At 32.8% G+C, this 16,543-nt stretch overlaps 1 protein-coding gene across 1 annotated transcript; it reads right to left on the minus strand.

Annotated features, from left to right (window-relative positions):
- On the minus strand, nt 1–10,361 carry LOC122717797. Its single transcript, XM_043942210.1, has 10 exons — nt 10,341–10,361; nt 8,345–8,566; nt 3,535–3,655; nt 3,248–3,413; nt 1,412–1,605; nt 978–1,195; nt 734–916; nt 577–655; nt 336–514; nt 1–248 (listed from the first exon to the last, which is right to left on the minus strand). The coding sequence occupies exons 2-10, from the start codon at nt 8,539–8,541 to the stop codon at nt 47–49; spliced, it is 1,539 nt and encodes a 512-aa protein (XP_043798145.1). The 5' UTR covers nt 8,542–8,566; nt 10,341–10,361; the 3' UTR covers nt 1–46.
- Nucleotides 10,362–16,543: the final 6,182 nt, after the last annotated feature.

The following is a 16,543-nucleotide window of genomic DNA, read 5'->3' on the forward strand; positions in this document are numbered from 1 at the left end:
TGCAATAATGTATGTACAAGCTTATAAAAAGAATATTTATATACTGTTAATGAGTAGATTTGGAAACTGAATGACTGGGAGTAAAAACTTCATAATCTACTACAAAAAAATGATAGTCTCCCATAAGTACAGTATTAGAGGCATGTTCGCCATCGTAGCTGTGAGGAAGATTACTGTAGCTCTCCTTATTTACGTTACAATTACTAGAAATTAGTAAATCAGCACCTGCTCCAAAAATTGGTCCGATACTGTAATATTAATAGATTTAATTAGATATTAATAGACTTAGTTATTAGAATTTTTTCATATAAGCAGATAAAATAGTAAATATTTACTCTGGATGATAACAAAGCGCAAAAGGCTTTTTAACAATATCATATTTCGTTGGAGGTACATCTTGATTATTTGTTAAAGTGAATAAGAAAGCTTTTTCTGAAAAAATATAATGACCCTTGGCATTTGTTTTACCCCATGGCGCATCACTGAAGCCTCCACAAATTTCTCCTCGAGTTCCCTATATAAAACATTATATAATAAACTTTATTTTATTTATACTAAAAAGCATAAGTTTCTTACCAATGCAATTACATATGTTGGACAAACTCCATCACAATGTCGGTGAAATGATGATGCAGAATAATCATGATTAGAAGCTCTGAAATATTTATAATTGGCATATTTATTATTATAATATGCTTAACATTAACATCCTGTTAATTCTTATTAAACATACCGATATACTAGACGCCAACTTTGTTTTGGAGATCCATACCACTGATTGAGAAGACGTTGGAAACCCATCTTATCTCGTGATAGAATTTGTGACCCCGGAAACAGAAATGGACTAACTCTTGGCTGTAACCGCTTATCTGCACAAATTTCTGCATATTTGTTTGGTAGCGCTGCATACCTATACCTAAGACAAAACGTAAAAATCGAAAGCCTCCGAGAATAAAAAGCTTCCGGGCAAACCATACCTTATGGGTTTTGAGCCACTTGATCGATCGGGATTGAAAAATTCGTACCTCTCCAAGGAAAGCTCTATAGGCACTGCTCCGGTTGGTTCTACTTCCTCCGCAAAGACCTGGCTGTCGATTAGTAGAAGGCGAACATGATTTATCACTCCGGATAAATGTTGGCAAACCCTCACGCGCTCCTCCTCTGTCCAGTGTTGAGTAGGCTGCGTCACCCCTGCCTAGGAGCGTGGTCCGTACGGTTAAGCGTTCCTTAACTCGTAATTCTAAATTCCGATCCAAGAACCTAAGGACCCAAGGACCCGGTAATAATCGTATGCGACATAAGGTCTAAGACCTTGCACGACATACGCATGATCAGAGCGTTAAGTCTTCTTGGAATTTTCAACGGATTCAAAGTACTCGGAAACGGAATAGAATTTTCAAAGAAAAAGAACCTGATATTTTGCCCAGTTTAGTACTGCTCTCCAAACATCTTCTTCCTCCAATCCTAAGTAATCCGAAGATATAAGCTTCACCAACGCATCCTTTGGAAGATTACAAAATGCTGTTGTTTTAACTGTATCTACAGCATTTTCTCCAATGAAAGCGAAACATCTTTCAATGAAGGAAGAACAAGCTCCTTTGCCACCTGTGATAATAAAAAATATTCTATTAATAACATATTTAATATTAATCAATATTAAATTTTAGAATATAATGGCCTAAATAATAATATACTTAACTTTTATAATATTTAAAATATTATCTATTAATTTCACATATTTATTTACATCAGGACTTTACAAATATAAATAAAACATTAAATTTGATTCAAAAATATTTATTAAATGTCTATCTAGATCATTATCTATTACAGCAATTGCTCAATCACAATATTTACACCTGGAATTTGTTTGAATACTAAATTGGGTACAATTTTAAATATATGGAATACACATTACACAGTTTTTCATTTAATAAAAATAATTGAAGATTAAAAGATTGAAACATATTCCAAATTCCATGGAAATTAGTATTATAAGATTATAATAACAAATACGTTTCTCAATAAAAAAAAAATTATAATTTGTACATGTCAATTTACCATTGTTCATTTTAATTACATTGAATTATGTATCACAAATATGGGAACTTGAAAGATATTAACTTTGTCCTTATTAAATGTTTTTAAGTCACTTTTAACATGTAGTTTACATGCTCAATAGCACAAAGTATAAAACAATGCGCTTTTTTGTTCATCTTCCAAGGTTATGAGTAACTTAATTCGCTCCTGGATTCGTATTTTGTATTAACGTTATATTGTCGCCTTTTAACATGATTCGTCCGAGTGGTTTTCTGTTCTTTGTCTTCAAATGATATTCCTCCGCATCGTCCAGTACTAAATTCATATATTCGTCAAATCCAACGATGTGACCCTCGATTCGTAGGTTGATGTTCTCGAATAACCAAACTTGCACGCGCGAACGGTTTTGCAAGTATCGAAATATAAGATTGATGGGTTGTACCATCACTTTTTGAACTTTTTGAGGTCCTTTGTACGACATTTTTGTGATAATTTCAAAAATTAACAAGCAACGTTTAATACACCCGTGCTTTGTAATAGCCAAACGCCGAAAAATATGGCGTCGTAATTGTACCAACTGTGTTTCATTCGGGATTTTTCCCTATTATTTTCCTTCTTAAAATATTTTAAATGTCTAAAATTATTTCAACCAAGAATTAATTCAAATAAATATTACAAGTATTAAAGAGAAAATATTTATAAATTTTATTATTTATAACATTTAGTATTTTTAGTAAAGTTTAATAAGAATAAAATGTTGGTACTATTGATTTTATAAATATCCTATATAGTGCTGCCTCGGTGACAAATATGTGAATTACAAATGACGAATTCTTATCGACGAAACTCAGTCGATAAGTATGGTAAACTGCAATTCTTTTCTATACAAAATATTCTTATCTAATGAGTAAAATATCATAAATTTTAAATATCTTTTTTTTTAAATAAAATATCTTGTATAAAAAAATTAATTTTTTCATATTTTCAATTATTAAAAATTTCATTCATATTTCAATTGTATATTCTGCATTTTTGATTTACAGAAACCTATACATTTACCTACCAATTATATATATCATTAATATATTTTATAATATATATTTTAATAATTAATATATTATTTTTTATGGCGCATCATTCAACAACTTCCAAAATAAAAATTGTTTAATACAAAGAAACGTTTAACAATATATCATGAATAACTTACTAGGAACTCGTTCTTGGGCATCTAACGCCGCAGTCAGAAGGGCACACGCGTTTCCTGGGCTTAGAGTGGCGGAGACGTGTTCCTCGCAACTTCTCCAAAGTTCTTCGACTCCCAATTCTTGTGCGAGACCCAGCATTTCGAATATACCATTATCCTGTAGCATGATCTACGAAACAGTTACAGAGTTAAATCTGGCCTACGTTTAGAAAAAACATGAAACTTTTATCAATACTTTCCTCCATGTTCCATACATCGTCGCAAATTCATCTGTTCAAGATATTATTTACCTTGCCTGTGTACACGTAATGAATAAATTGTCGAAAAGTCTCTGGATGAGCGTGCGGCATACGCATTGGGGTTGGATTTCCCGGTGTCCCGATCCTCTTCGCGGCTGTAAAGTTCTTGCACCTAGGGAAATCGAAGCAGCGTATCGATTTCAAACAATAATTACCATGGGTTAGAGGAGAAAGGGAGACAATGAAGGAAGAGCATTGCTTTGAATCGGGCGGGTGTACTATGGGTGCGTGACCCTTCTAACGAACACCCACCACTTCACCTTTCGTCACCTTCGCTACTACTTCTAGCAGTGTTTCGTGTTACAAAAGGGCTTAATTGACTTCGTCAGGAAGCTCCGTAGCCACGAGAGTATTCGCAACGTATGCAGCCAGGCTTTAGTTTTCGTTCCTCTAGAAATTAATGGCAACCTTCGAAAAGTCACTTCTCACCCTCTTTTTCCCCTGCGGCGAGCCCTCCCCCGTAAGGGAGAAACTCGGAAGAACAAATCTTTCCTAGTATTTCGTGCTGAAAGCGGAGATTCCCTATGACCCATTGGGAGAACATTCGATCTCGGCTTTTCTAACGTGCACCCTCTCCTTCAATACGCACAATGCGACTAGATACACAAAAGGGAGGTTTTTAATATCGACAAGTTTAAATACGAACGATGCATTTCTCTTTTTTTTTTTTTTTTTTTATTTCGAAATCCTTGATTTTTTATATTTTATATATCTGCATAAAAATTAGTGCACCTACGTCAAGTAGTACTAATTTACTTTCGACAACATTGTCTCTCGTCTATTTTTTCGATAACATTATTTTTTTTTCAAATTATCGAATTCAAATTTATCTCAAAGGAAAAGAGCACTTTTACAACATGAAACGAAATTCCAATTTCGAATCGTAATTAAGCAAAGCCAGGAAAAATTGAATTGGAAAATTGAAACACAAACGGTAGAAGAGCGAGATTTAAGACACGAAAGGCAGACTAAACTCTTAAACGAGCCCTTTGGATCCAGTGAAGACACTGGAACGACCCCCCGAGTTTCTAATACCACTAAGCCGAGGCAAGGTAAAAAGATTTCGTGTGCTAGAAACGAAGAGGTCGCGGTGCACAAGAGTTGCGGGAGGTAAAGCGTGTGGTACGAACGGCGTCCGTATCGAATCAAAAGAAAATCCGTCAAAGAGAGCGGGTGCAAATGGAAAAGGCATGCTCGCCGGGCGCTTTGATATTATAACCGACGCGTTAACAAACGCTCGGGTTCGTCGACAGGAGAACGCGAAAGTTGGAAAATCGCAGGGCCTACCTACGAAACACGGTTGCTGTGGAGGGGAGAGGCTCGACAGAGGAAAACTAGTGCTCAAAAAAATTAAAAACACGAGCCCCGTGCACAGGAAGCGGGAAGTATATGTATACACGCACGGATGTGTAACCCTTGCTGCGGGTCGACTTTTAACGGACCGAAAAAAAACTCAACCTTTATGCTTTCACCTGCCAGTTCGAGAGCGATGCGGGCTCGCGTGCATATCAAAGCACGTTAAAGTTATAGTGTATTTATTTTGTGCAAATTAGAGGGAAATATTCGAATATCGAGAATATATCCTTTTTTTTTTTCCCTATCATTTTCTTCTATATTTAATAGCACGGTTGCACGCGCGATATAATTTATCGTTAGAATAAACGATTTTTGAATCTCGCGTCCATGAAATTCCGCAAGAAAAATTCGCATGTCGATCGTGCCTCGTCAAGATTCTTTACTCTATCCGAGGGAACGTGACCAGCAATTCTGACTAGAAGCATGGCAATATCGGTAAGAAATCGCTCCACTGCCAAAGAAATGAAAAAAGTGTTAAGAAGGAAAAATAAAGGCGGGTTGCGGTTGGATGTTGGGTAGTGATGGATGATGCGCGGAACGAGGCGAAGGAGGAAGGAAAGCGTGGAAGAAGAAGACGAAGGGGTGAAGGGTAGGAAAGGGGTGAAAAACGAGAAGTCGGTTCCCGGTGAGGAGAGAAGCTTTTCCCTAATCACAGGCGAACGCCGCAGCGGAATCAAAGAAAACCAAATATCAGCGAGTGACGGCGAGAAAAGAATAGGGCACCGCGTGCGCGCGTCTGGTGTGACGACGAGGTGTCACGGGGGTGGTAACGTAGGTTCACGAGGCTCGACGTGGAAAGAGGATGTTAGGGGGTAAGGGGCCTGGTGGTGGGAAACGAGGGTCGTGGCTGCTTGGTTTCACGGCGGCAAGGGGTTGAATGTCGCCGCGGGCTCCGCTACTAACGACCAAGCGTGCGATTATATAGCGGCTCCGTCGATCTCCGCGCAAAAACCGCCTCCGCTTCCGGTGCACGAGAGTCAAATTCGCGCCACACCTCCTCGTTTCCTGTGAAACGACTGACGAGTCTCACCGCTTCGGTCCATTATCAGACACCGTATGCCTCGACTCGACAGATCCAAATTGTGTAGCATTGTCGTCCAATGCATAATTACTGGCGAAAGCAGCTCGATAACGAACGTTCTTTTTTTTTCAATTGAAAATCCATCTTCTTCCATTGATGGGCATTGTTCGAAATTCGAGGATGGCGCGATGGAAAATTGCGCGGGCAAATTTGAGCTGAAAATTTAGGTCTCGTTGATTGCATCGGTAATCCATTGGTAGTAATTTCTCTCTAGAAATCTTCTTTTTGCAATTTTCTTTAATTTCTCGGAAAGCAGATAATTTCTTTTCGTTACATTCGATATTGTATTTATTTTTCGAATCTAAGAGAACTTAAACGCTGTTGAATAAGAGTTAATTACTCAAAATTACGATCGAATTATATCTACTTGAATACCGCAGAATATTTCTGATAAAGCTAATCCTTTTAAAACCGCTCTCTTATAAAAATCAAAATATACGACTATCAAATTTCTTTTCTATGATTTTCACACATAAACTAATGTTTTCTTTTTTTTTTTTAATACACGTCACTTGACATATTAATAGCGGTCAGTTTCACGCGGGGATCAATAGAAACGATGGGATTACCAGTTTAAAGTACCATCAAACATCATCGAAGCTTGAGCTTATTTTTCAATTTCTTTTCTCCCGTTGTCAAGCATCGTTCTCATCTGCGTCGCATTTCGAAATGACAAGAACTGGAAGAGGGGGAAGTGGTACGGGCGGAAAGGTATGGGGATCACGACTCTTTGTCAGGATTTTCACCGGACTGGAGAGCACCGCGTAGAGTTTTGAGTGCGGTCGCGTATTGTCCATGCGTTTCTCCTACGGACGCCTGTCACGAGCATGCGTAACTTAATTTTCCGAGGCCAGTGTTGGCGGAACGAGAACGAAAGAGACGGAAGAGGAGGAAAGAGGACTGATGACAAAAGGACTCGACGTTCCCTTCCACGCCCTGATATCAAAAGGGTTCACAGGAATATCGTAATTGACTTTACAATTAGCATCGAGCCTATCCAGTGGAATGTCGCTGCCTCGATGCTAAGGCCCCTTCACCTAATATCAAACCGAGCCCTCCTTATTGCAATTAGAATTCTGTCGAGTGAAAATACGGCCTCGGAGACTCATCACAGATGAATCGGCCGCGAGAGAGAGTGAGAGAAAGGGGAGATGCTACCATTCTCTCCTCTTATTATCCAACTAATTAGAACGTTCGATCGATTCATTTCGCCGTAACAATCGGAGAGTCCCTTAATTAAAATTCATCGCTGCTGCGAACTTCACCGTTCTTTTTTTCGATCAAGAAACTTTGATGACTTGGCGATTTTTCTCCCTGGAACAACCGTTCGACCAAGAATTTTCGTAGAACCTCGCTCGATCGAGCGTTGTTTCGCGATTCGAGTGCTCTTCCGGCTCGAATACTCCCTCTCTCCCTTTTTTTCCAGAAAAAAAACAGAGGAAGGGACTATGTAAAGCGTGCAAAGCAAGAATAGTAGGTGAATTATGTATAGATTCCTTCGGTGACTCGAATAATTTAACGAAGTTATTATTTTCTTTCTGTTAGATTCGTTTGCAATTCCGCAGAAAAGTTAACTTTTAGTTGCTCTTTCTTCTTTTTCTTTTTTCCCTTTTTTTTTTTATCTTTCTTGCCAAGTTCCTTATACTAAATCGGTTTCACGAACGAAAGAAAAGTTTGTAACGCAGTTACCGCGAAATAAGTTCCATTTCGTGTCTCAAATAAAGGAATCGAGGAGTCGTCGCGTCTCGCAAGAAGTCTCGCGAATTACGAAAATATTTTTGAACGTAAGTCCGCTTCTTTACATTTTCGAAATAAACGAAATAAACGAAGTACGAGGATAAAATTGACCGTAATGCGTCATGTTTCTACGTTAATTCTCTATTTTTTTTTACAAGATCATGAGATCCATTATCTTTTCACGAATCTATATAAATCGTATATTTTCCATACTTTATATTGATGAGATATATAAATGTATTTGTATCGAACTCGATTTCTCGCGCGTATCTTTCGTGTCTCCAAGGAAATCCGAGGAATCGAAAGCCGCGAATCGATCAACGAGACGGGAACTGTTTTAATAAAAATTACGATTAACAATTAATTTGGTCCCAAGATGCATCGTGCTAGCAGTAATAAAATTTCCAATCTCGCTTGCTTCGTTTACAGGAATGAGTCGAACTTGTTCGTGTCATCCCTGGAGACGGTGAAAAATATCGAGGAGGAAACGAAGATAATGTAAATTGTCCCATTGTTTGAATTTCCACGAGTTTCACATGTTTTCCTGATCAACAGGGATATTATGCGTAGGCGCAGGAACGAGATTAATCGAAGCGTATCAAGAAACGACGAGAATAGAATACTGACCTAGCTTGAAGGATAATTCTGTGAGCGTAAACCGGTGTCTCATCCCTTCCTAGCAAAAAGACAATGTCAGCTGTATCTTTGTCTTCGGAAAGTCGAGCCAAGTCCTCCAGAAGTCTAGGTACACCGGCTAAACCTGCCTCACCAGATATCCCCGCTGCTCCTGATGCCGCCCCCACAGCGACGGCTCTGGTCGCCATGATGTGTCGAATCGAAAATCAACTACTGTGAAATATAAACAGTTATTAATGAGGTAGGTTCTTGATGATTGCGTCGCGGTTTAATATTTTACTTCTCAATCATTTGCTATAATAATGATTAAAATTGCTAATTTTAATTTAATATTAATGTTAAAATTACGAATTTATGTGTAATAATATAAAATTATATGAAAATAATTTAAAGAATCTATCATCTTCTTGTTTCGTTGTATTTTCTTTTGAAGAAAGAATTTATTTTTAAGTAGGTAATATAAATAAATAATACATCTAAATATAAATTTTAAATATAAACTTGAATATAATTTTCTTTCTTAGCAAAAGAGAACGAGATGGATTTTTAAAATTATTTTTTTATAATACATATTATAACACATAATCGATATTTTAATATATTTTTGTAGAGATCACCTATTTAATGATTAATATAATATCAATATCAATATCATGATGTGTTATGTTACATTTAATATTTACTTTTGTATAGAAAATTCAATATCTTCTAATAAATAAAATAAGGTAAAGTTTCTTAATCCAAGTTTCCACTTTTCCAATATTTATACAAGACTTTAAGCCATTACCTATCAATTTTAAAAAATTGTCCTCAAACTTTTACGCGTAAAATATAAACTTTTCCCCCATATTTTTCTTTTTCTTTTTTTATAATTAGCGCAAAATATTTCATTCACCTACAGCTTATTAAAAAAGCCTTCGTTACTTCGCGTTCCACCTCCCTTTTAAGTACCACGCAACTTTTATTCATTAACCTTTCTTCGTTGGCCCGAAACAATCAAGCTAATTAAGACATCGAACGAATCACCCACTATATTTTTTTCGTACACCTATCGTGCGAAAGTTGACGCTCTCTGGGATCCGTGCAATTTGCGGTAATCCGAAATTAATGGGGATCTCGATCAGAAATAAATCTCGTTGATTGACGGCAAAAAGAGGGAAAGAGAGAGAGGAGTACGTGAATATTATAAGGCGACCGCGTGTGTCATCGTCTCAAAAACATTTTCCAGTAGCATCCGCGGTAACGAGCTTCATCGCGGCTAGAGCAAAGGAAAGAGAAAGAAAAGAAAAGAAAAAAAAATAAAACAAAACCGATTAACGTACAATCGGCGCTAATTGCGCGATTAATATTTGATTTGCACCGCGTCGCGACGCGGCGTCACCCTCGTCCCGTCTCTCTCTTTATTCCGCCCCCTCTCTTTGTCCGTGTCATTCAGCCACGGCTGGTCGATCGACACGGAGGATTTTGTGTCACGGCGGCTGGCTGATTCCCTTTTAATTAGTTCGGGTTTTGTAGTTTTCGAGCGTGTGACGCGCCTCGATCGCGCCGCGTGATTCCCCGGTCATTTGCCCTTTCCCCTGGATTTGCTCGCGTCATCCCGCATTCCGACGTCGAATCTGATTCGATTAAAATGTCATCCGACCAAGGTTTTGTTTAGAGCCCGATTGAGCAGCGTGAAAAATTGATTAACGAACGGATATCGCAATCCTCCGATTCGACGCACTCGCGATTATCGGTTGAACCGATTCGATTAATTAGTTACGATTAAGTGTCACGTTCATTGTAACGGGTAGATCTTCTCGAATAATCTCGATGATGAAGAAGTTTCTACAAAGTTAACCTCTCTTCGGTATGATCATCGATCTTTCGATGCCGCAAGCACTGAATATAGATGTAATTCGCGTGATCAATCGTTGATTCTATACGTTTTTGATGTATTATTGTACGTGGAAAAAGTTAAAATAATTATATAATGTTGCGTAATTACATTTTTAAACAAATTTCGTGGAACGAATTGGTAAACGTTCCTTTTCGAACTGCGCACAGATATCGACTGCCGCTTCGCACGGTGTTTATTTTGAATTTTGTTCGTTCGATTCTCGTCGCGTTCGATACCGTATAAATAAACACGCGTGTACGAATATAAATAGCACGAGAATTATAACGAACGCTTGTTATCGAATAATATTATCGTCGAACGTGTTTGCGTTCAAACAATTTAAACATTTGACAAAGAAAAAAAAAATTAATCGTCGTTCTTATCGAACATGCAGAAGGCTCACCTGAGAAACGTAGAATCGCGCGTTCGAGTTGCTATCACCTTTTTTTCGTCGATCGAGGCGAACGAACGTTCGAAAAGAGTCTAAGCGAACCGCGACGAGCTGAAGCGTTGTTTTCCTGCTACACGTGGACGAGTATTGTGCTCGCACGCGAAACACTGCATTTTCAACCGATCGGCATCTTACACTCCCACGGGGCGAAACATTGTTTCGTCGAAAACTTTTCCTCCGTTTGTCTTTCCACGGTTTTCCTCTTTTCTACGACGAGGTCCGTTGTTCTACAACGCGGACGCGATCCCGCGAGTATCGCGCATCGAAGAAAAAGAAGAAAAAGGAGAGTCTAGGAAAAACGTGTATGTTCCGTTTCGACCGGAAGTTTCGACGTATAACGCGAGGTATTTCTACGGAGCGAGACGAGTTTTACGAGCGCTGGACCAGGCCTGGCTCGATCCCGCCGCCTTCTTCGGCCCTTCTCCTCTCGCGCAAAGGTGAGCCTGTGCCTCTTTTCAACCAACGACGATTCACTCCTTTCTTCTCGTTCTCGTGTGGCCAATGCTCCTGCAAGATCACTCCACCTCCAGCCGTTGTTGCCAGATCCTCTTTGGAGCACTGATCGCACGATCAAAAAGGATACACGCGCTCTCTCCAGCTAGCAACGGACGTATCGTCTAACCTGACCCTAGATCGACACCGATCCCTACTTTTTCTCTCGTTCACTGACTCGATTCACATTGTTTATCCAACGTTCTCTACCCTTTGCTCCATTTTAAATTGAGGTGAAGGCAAGATTCTCTTTTTGATCGAGAAACTCTATTTCATTCTCATAGTGGCGTGCCTTGTTTTTGAGGCGGGTTTTCAAGCGATGGTTTTGCTTGGTCGCGCGAAATGGGATCGTCCTTTTATTCGTACTAGACGCTCCTTTTCAATCGTAATTCTAACCGAATTTTGGATTCATTTCCATTGGATTCAGTGATTCAAACACTTTAACTTGAACTTCTGCTGTAGATCGCATTTGATCTCAGTTTTTCGTCAGTTCGCCGTCCGTGTTGAATTTACTTTACGACTTTAACTTAAGCAATTGAAAATGGAGTACGATTTGAATAAATATAATTGTGCGATTTGAAGTTAAATTCAATCCAATTAGTTTATTTTAGAAAAATGGAATATATTTTAATGATAATATTATAGATTTATCAAAATATGGAGTAATAAATAGCGATATAAAAGTTTAAAATGTAACATTTGATAAAGACATTTCACTGTAATTGAATTATTTGATGCGTAGAATCATTTGTCATAAGTTAAAATTTGCTTAATAATAAAATTCGTTTATAGACTGTACTACGTAATTAAGAGAAATATCCATTTTTCAATCGAGAAATGTAATTATCCTGGAATTTGGGATAGAATAATTTGTAACATTCGTTTCCGCTATCATTCCAACAAGATGTGCTTTATCTTCCCAAGCTTCTCATTTAACTTTCCGTTTCATCCTTCCGCGACATTACGCGATAATAAATTGCAAAATGCATATAACATCTGTTCTTTGCGAATATATAATCTATGATAAAATTTCTGCTCAACTTCTTTCGTATGGAATTAATCGATCGATGGTAAAACAGATTTTTCGATCCATTGACAAAATGTAAAATAGATCTATTATAGATTAGATATAAAATAGATTATCCAGTTATTTTTAATGTCATTTAATTCTAAAATTCTAAAACCTACGTAATCTCTATTATAATTTTTGTATCATATACGATATTATCGATCCAAAAAGAGATAAAAATAGTATTGAAATGAAAGGAATTGTAATTCATTTATTTATATTATTAACATTTATTCTTCCACAAGAGATGGAAAAATGTTTGAAACATTTCATTACATATTTCATTACATCATTTCATTACAATGACGGAATTGTAATTAAATATTAATATATCAAATGATAATGTAATCGTCTATGACAAAATAATAATCATAATTGATTTATTATAATTATTATTATTAATCATAATAGAATTCAGATTTATTTCTTAATTTATTAATTTATTAATATTTATTTATTAATTCAGAATGTAGGACATTATCAATTATAAGCGTATATGCAAATATTTTTTTGAAATCCCAATTAATAAATAATATTTATTTTAACATAATTTTTTATAAGCTAAAAACTAATATTAATAAAAATATATATTTGATTCTAGATTGTTATAAATTTTCAATTTTTTATATTAAAAAAAATTATAATAGTAGAAAATATATTTCCATTGAATTTGATGATTTGATCTTTTATATATTTTGTTTATTATATTATTATATTGTGTATTAATTTATTTATTCTTTTATTTATTTATTGATATATTTATTCATTTATCTATTTATTAATTAAAAGTTTTATTTTTTAGGGAAAGAATCTTGATATCGTTTAAAAATTATAATTAATCATTCCTCTACATAACTTGATTTTATTTACATAAATATATTTACACATGTATATAAACAACATTTACTGCAAAAATATTTCTTAGAATTTTAAATTCCACGAAACAGTTTGTTCGTATCCATATATGCATGACCTACAAAAAAATCAAAATATTGAATATTTCTTATAGCCATGTAAATATTTCGTATTTCGTCAATTCCAGAAAAAATTAGATTCATGTTTCGATTTATCATAAGTGGAAAAAGAAGACCATTTGAAATCCCAATTAGAAAGTCGCTTAGAAATCATGTGACACGAAGCGTCATTGTTCTTCCAAAGATCCTCGTGACGAGACGTATCATCAGTTCGTCGAGTGTGATTTCAACTACGCAATAAGTAATTTTACCAATATTCTTTTTTTAAATTTACAAATTATCATTCCCTTCGTTTATTTAATAATTTATTAAATACTGTGATAATGTATGATGTAATAATATTGCGAAATTAAGTATTTCTTTAAGTTTTTTTTTTTGCTTTTTCCTTCGTTTAACTTTCGTGAAATTGCCAATTATACAATTCCCATCATCTTTTAAGATAGAATTTGAATTCAATTATTGTTAATACTTCTTTGCATTCTGTACATTACAAATTCTATTTATTTCAAATTATTGGTTTTCTTTTATAGATTATGGGATTTAAAATGAGATATGGGATAGAAATAACGAAAATGCGAGGCATAATGATCACGTAGTAATTTGATATTTTTTCATGGAGATTTGGTAATGTAGAATTCATTTTAATATTATAAAAAACGATAAAAATAGGAACGATTAAATAAATTATAGTTCTATATTGAATATTTGATTATTTTTTGAAACAAATTAAACAAATAATTTCATTTAATCGTTTACATAATCACATTATACGTGATACAAAAAAAGGGATTTTCTTAAATAAACATGTTTATTTAAAAAATTTTGATTTATTGCAAGCATTTCTTAATATTCATAAACATATTCATAACAGTATACGTAATATGTTTTAATTGTGAATACGAATTTCTCTTATAATTTTTAAAGAATAGCAATATTTTCTAAACAATTGGTTATATAGGTTAGAAAATAGAAAAAAAATATGAAATATATTTTATTTTTTTTTCTATTCTTTATCGCTCTATAAATGTAATTTTATTTTCAGTTTATTATAATCGCGTGCAATGTGATCAATAGAATCAGTGTTTGTCAAATAGTGTTTCTCATTTTTTTAGAGTATAATAATTTTAAATAAATTTAATTAAAATAATTATTGCAAAATTAGAATCAATGTTTGTTCGCCAATTACAAAATATAAATGGACACGTTAATAGTTTATTATTTTTATTTTTTTATTATAAATATTCGTTTTCATGCAAAGTAGAATCAGTGTTTCTATATTTTAGTTCTTTTAGAACTACTTTACTTTTTTAACTTTAAGATTAATTTATTCTTCTATATTATTTTAATTCTATATTATTATTTAATTCTTTTTGTTTTATAATAATTCTATATAACATTCTATATAACTTCTATAGAATATTTCTTTCTTGTGTTTGTGTATTTATTCATTATTTATATATCATAAAATTAAATTCTTTCATATGTTGCAACATATAAGAGAAGAATTTAACATTTTAATATATAAATAATGAATAAAGTATAAATATAAATAAATATAAATAATGAATAAAAAGAAAGTGTAATATAAATATTAATTATGATAAAGTAAAAATAGAAATATAGCAGAAGAATTTAATCTTAAAATGAAGAAAATCTAAAAGAACTAAAACATAAAAAAAATATATAACAGAAATATTATCTAAATCTAGGTAATATAACAAAAACATTTAAACAAAACAAAGCAAAATTTAGAATATTAAATTCTATTTTTATATGTTGCAGCTTTGTTAATTTTATTTAATTATTATGTTTTAGTTCCTTTAGAGTTTGTTAACTTTAATTAATTAATTTCTTCTTCTATGTTACAATTCTTTTTGGTTTTATAACAATTAATTTCTATATTATATTCTCTTCTTGTTTTTGTATATTTATTCATTATTTATATATTAGAAAATTAAATTCCTTCATATGTTGCAACAGAGAAAGTTTAATATTGTAATATATAAATAACATATAAAATATAAAAAGAAAATATAATATAAATATTAATTATAAATATTAAAAATATATTAATAAATATTAAGTAAAAATTATAAAGTAAAAAGAATTAAAACAGAAGATGAATTTAACCTTAAAAAAAAAGAAAATGTAAAAGAACTAAAACATAAAAAGAAATATTTAACAGAAACATTATATTTATGTAATATAAAAACATTTAAACAAAACATAACAAAATTTACAATGTTTTTTTCTGCTTTTTTTTTATTTAAAATTCTTTTTTTTATATGTTGTAGATTTGTAAAGTTACTTAATTATTATGTTAAATACTTTCTTGATGTTTTAATCCTTTTTGATTATTTTAATATTAAGATGAATTAATTTCTTCTTCCATATTTTAATATTTACAAATTTAGCATAGTTAATTTCTACATTAAATTCTCTTCTTATATTTATGTATTTATTCATTATATATATATCATAAAATTAAGTTCTTTCATATGTTGCAATATATAAGAGAAGAATTTATTTATTATAATATAATTACTATTATTGAACTTAATTATTATATATAAGTAATACATATATGAATAAAATATGAAAAAAAAATATAATATAAAAATTAATTATTATAAAGTAAAAAGGATTAAAATACAATAGAAGAATTAAATTAATCTTAAAGTTAAAAAAATTTAAAAGAACTAAAGTAAAAATAAAAAAAAATATTTAAGAAGTACTAATCTTAATCTACTATAAATACTTAAATCAAAAAAAGAAAAAAATGTTTAAACACTAAATTTAGCAAATTTAGAATATTAAATTTTATATATATGTATACTAATTTAATTAACATTCTTTCATATGTTGCAACATATAAGAGAAAAATTTAACATTGTAATAAAAATAATGAATAAAATATAAAAATGTTTTTTTTTAATACTTTTTAGATTTAGATCTCTTATAACTTTGAGGTTAAATTGTTCTCTCTTATGTTTCAATCTCTTTTTATTTTATAGTAGTTGAATAACTTTTATGTTATTTTCTTTTTTAATGTTTTATTTTAATGTTTTTCATGTATCACAATGTTTTTATTTTTTTTATAAATATTTTTCCAATTCAATTGGTATATGTGTTGAATTCTATTTATATTCTTGAAATTTTTTATATTTATTTAATTCTTATGTTAATCTTGTTTTATATTTCAATTCTCTTCACCTTTTGTTCAATTCAATAAAGTATAATAAAATAAAATAAAATAAAATAAAATACATTATTTTATTCTTAATCTTTTCTAATCTCTTTGAATCTTAGGTTAAATAATTTTTTT

The sequence above is a fragment of the Apis laboriosa genome, unplaced genomic scaffold (assembly GCF_014066325.1).
Source record: "Apis laboriosa isolate Shangri-la unplaced genomic scaffold, ASM1406632v1 scaffold59_cov161, whole genome shotgun sequence".
Lineage (NCBI taxonomy): Eukaryota > Metazoa > Arthropoda > Insecta > Hymenoptera > Apidae > Apis > Apis laboriosa.

What these genes read in the sequence shown, in the direction of transcription:
- LOC122717797 (XM_043942210.1), bottom strand. Translation starts at nt 8,541, where the DNA reads ATGGCGACCAGAGCCGTCGCTGTGGGGGCGGCATCAGGAGCAGCGGGG. An exon ending in AGAATTATCCTTCAAGCTAG is followed by an intron (nt 3,656 to 8,344) that starts GTCAGTATTCTA and finishes CGATTTCCCTAG; the next exon opens with GTGCAAGAACTTTACAGCCG. An exon ending in ATTACGTGTACACAGGCAAG is followed by an intron (nt 3,414 to 3,534) that starts GTAAATAATATC and finishes ACTGTTTCGTAG; the next exon opens with ATCATGCTACAGGATAATGG.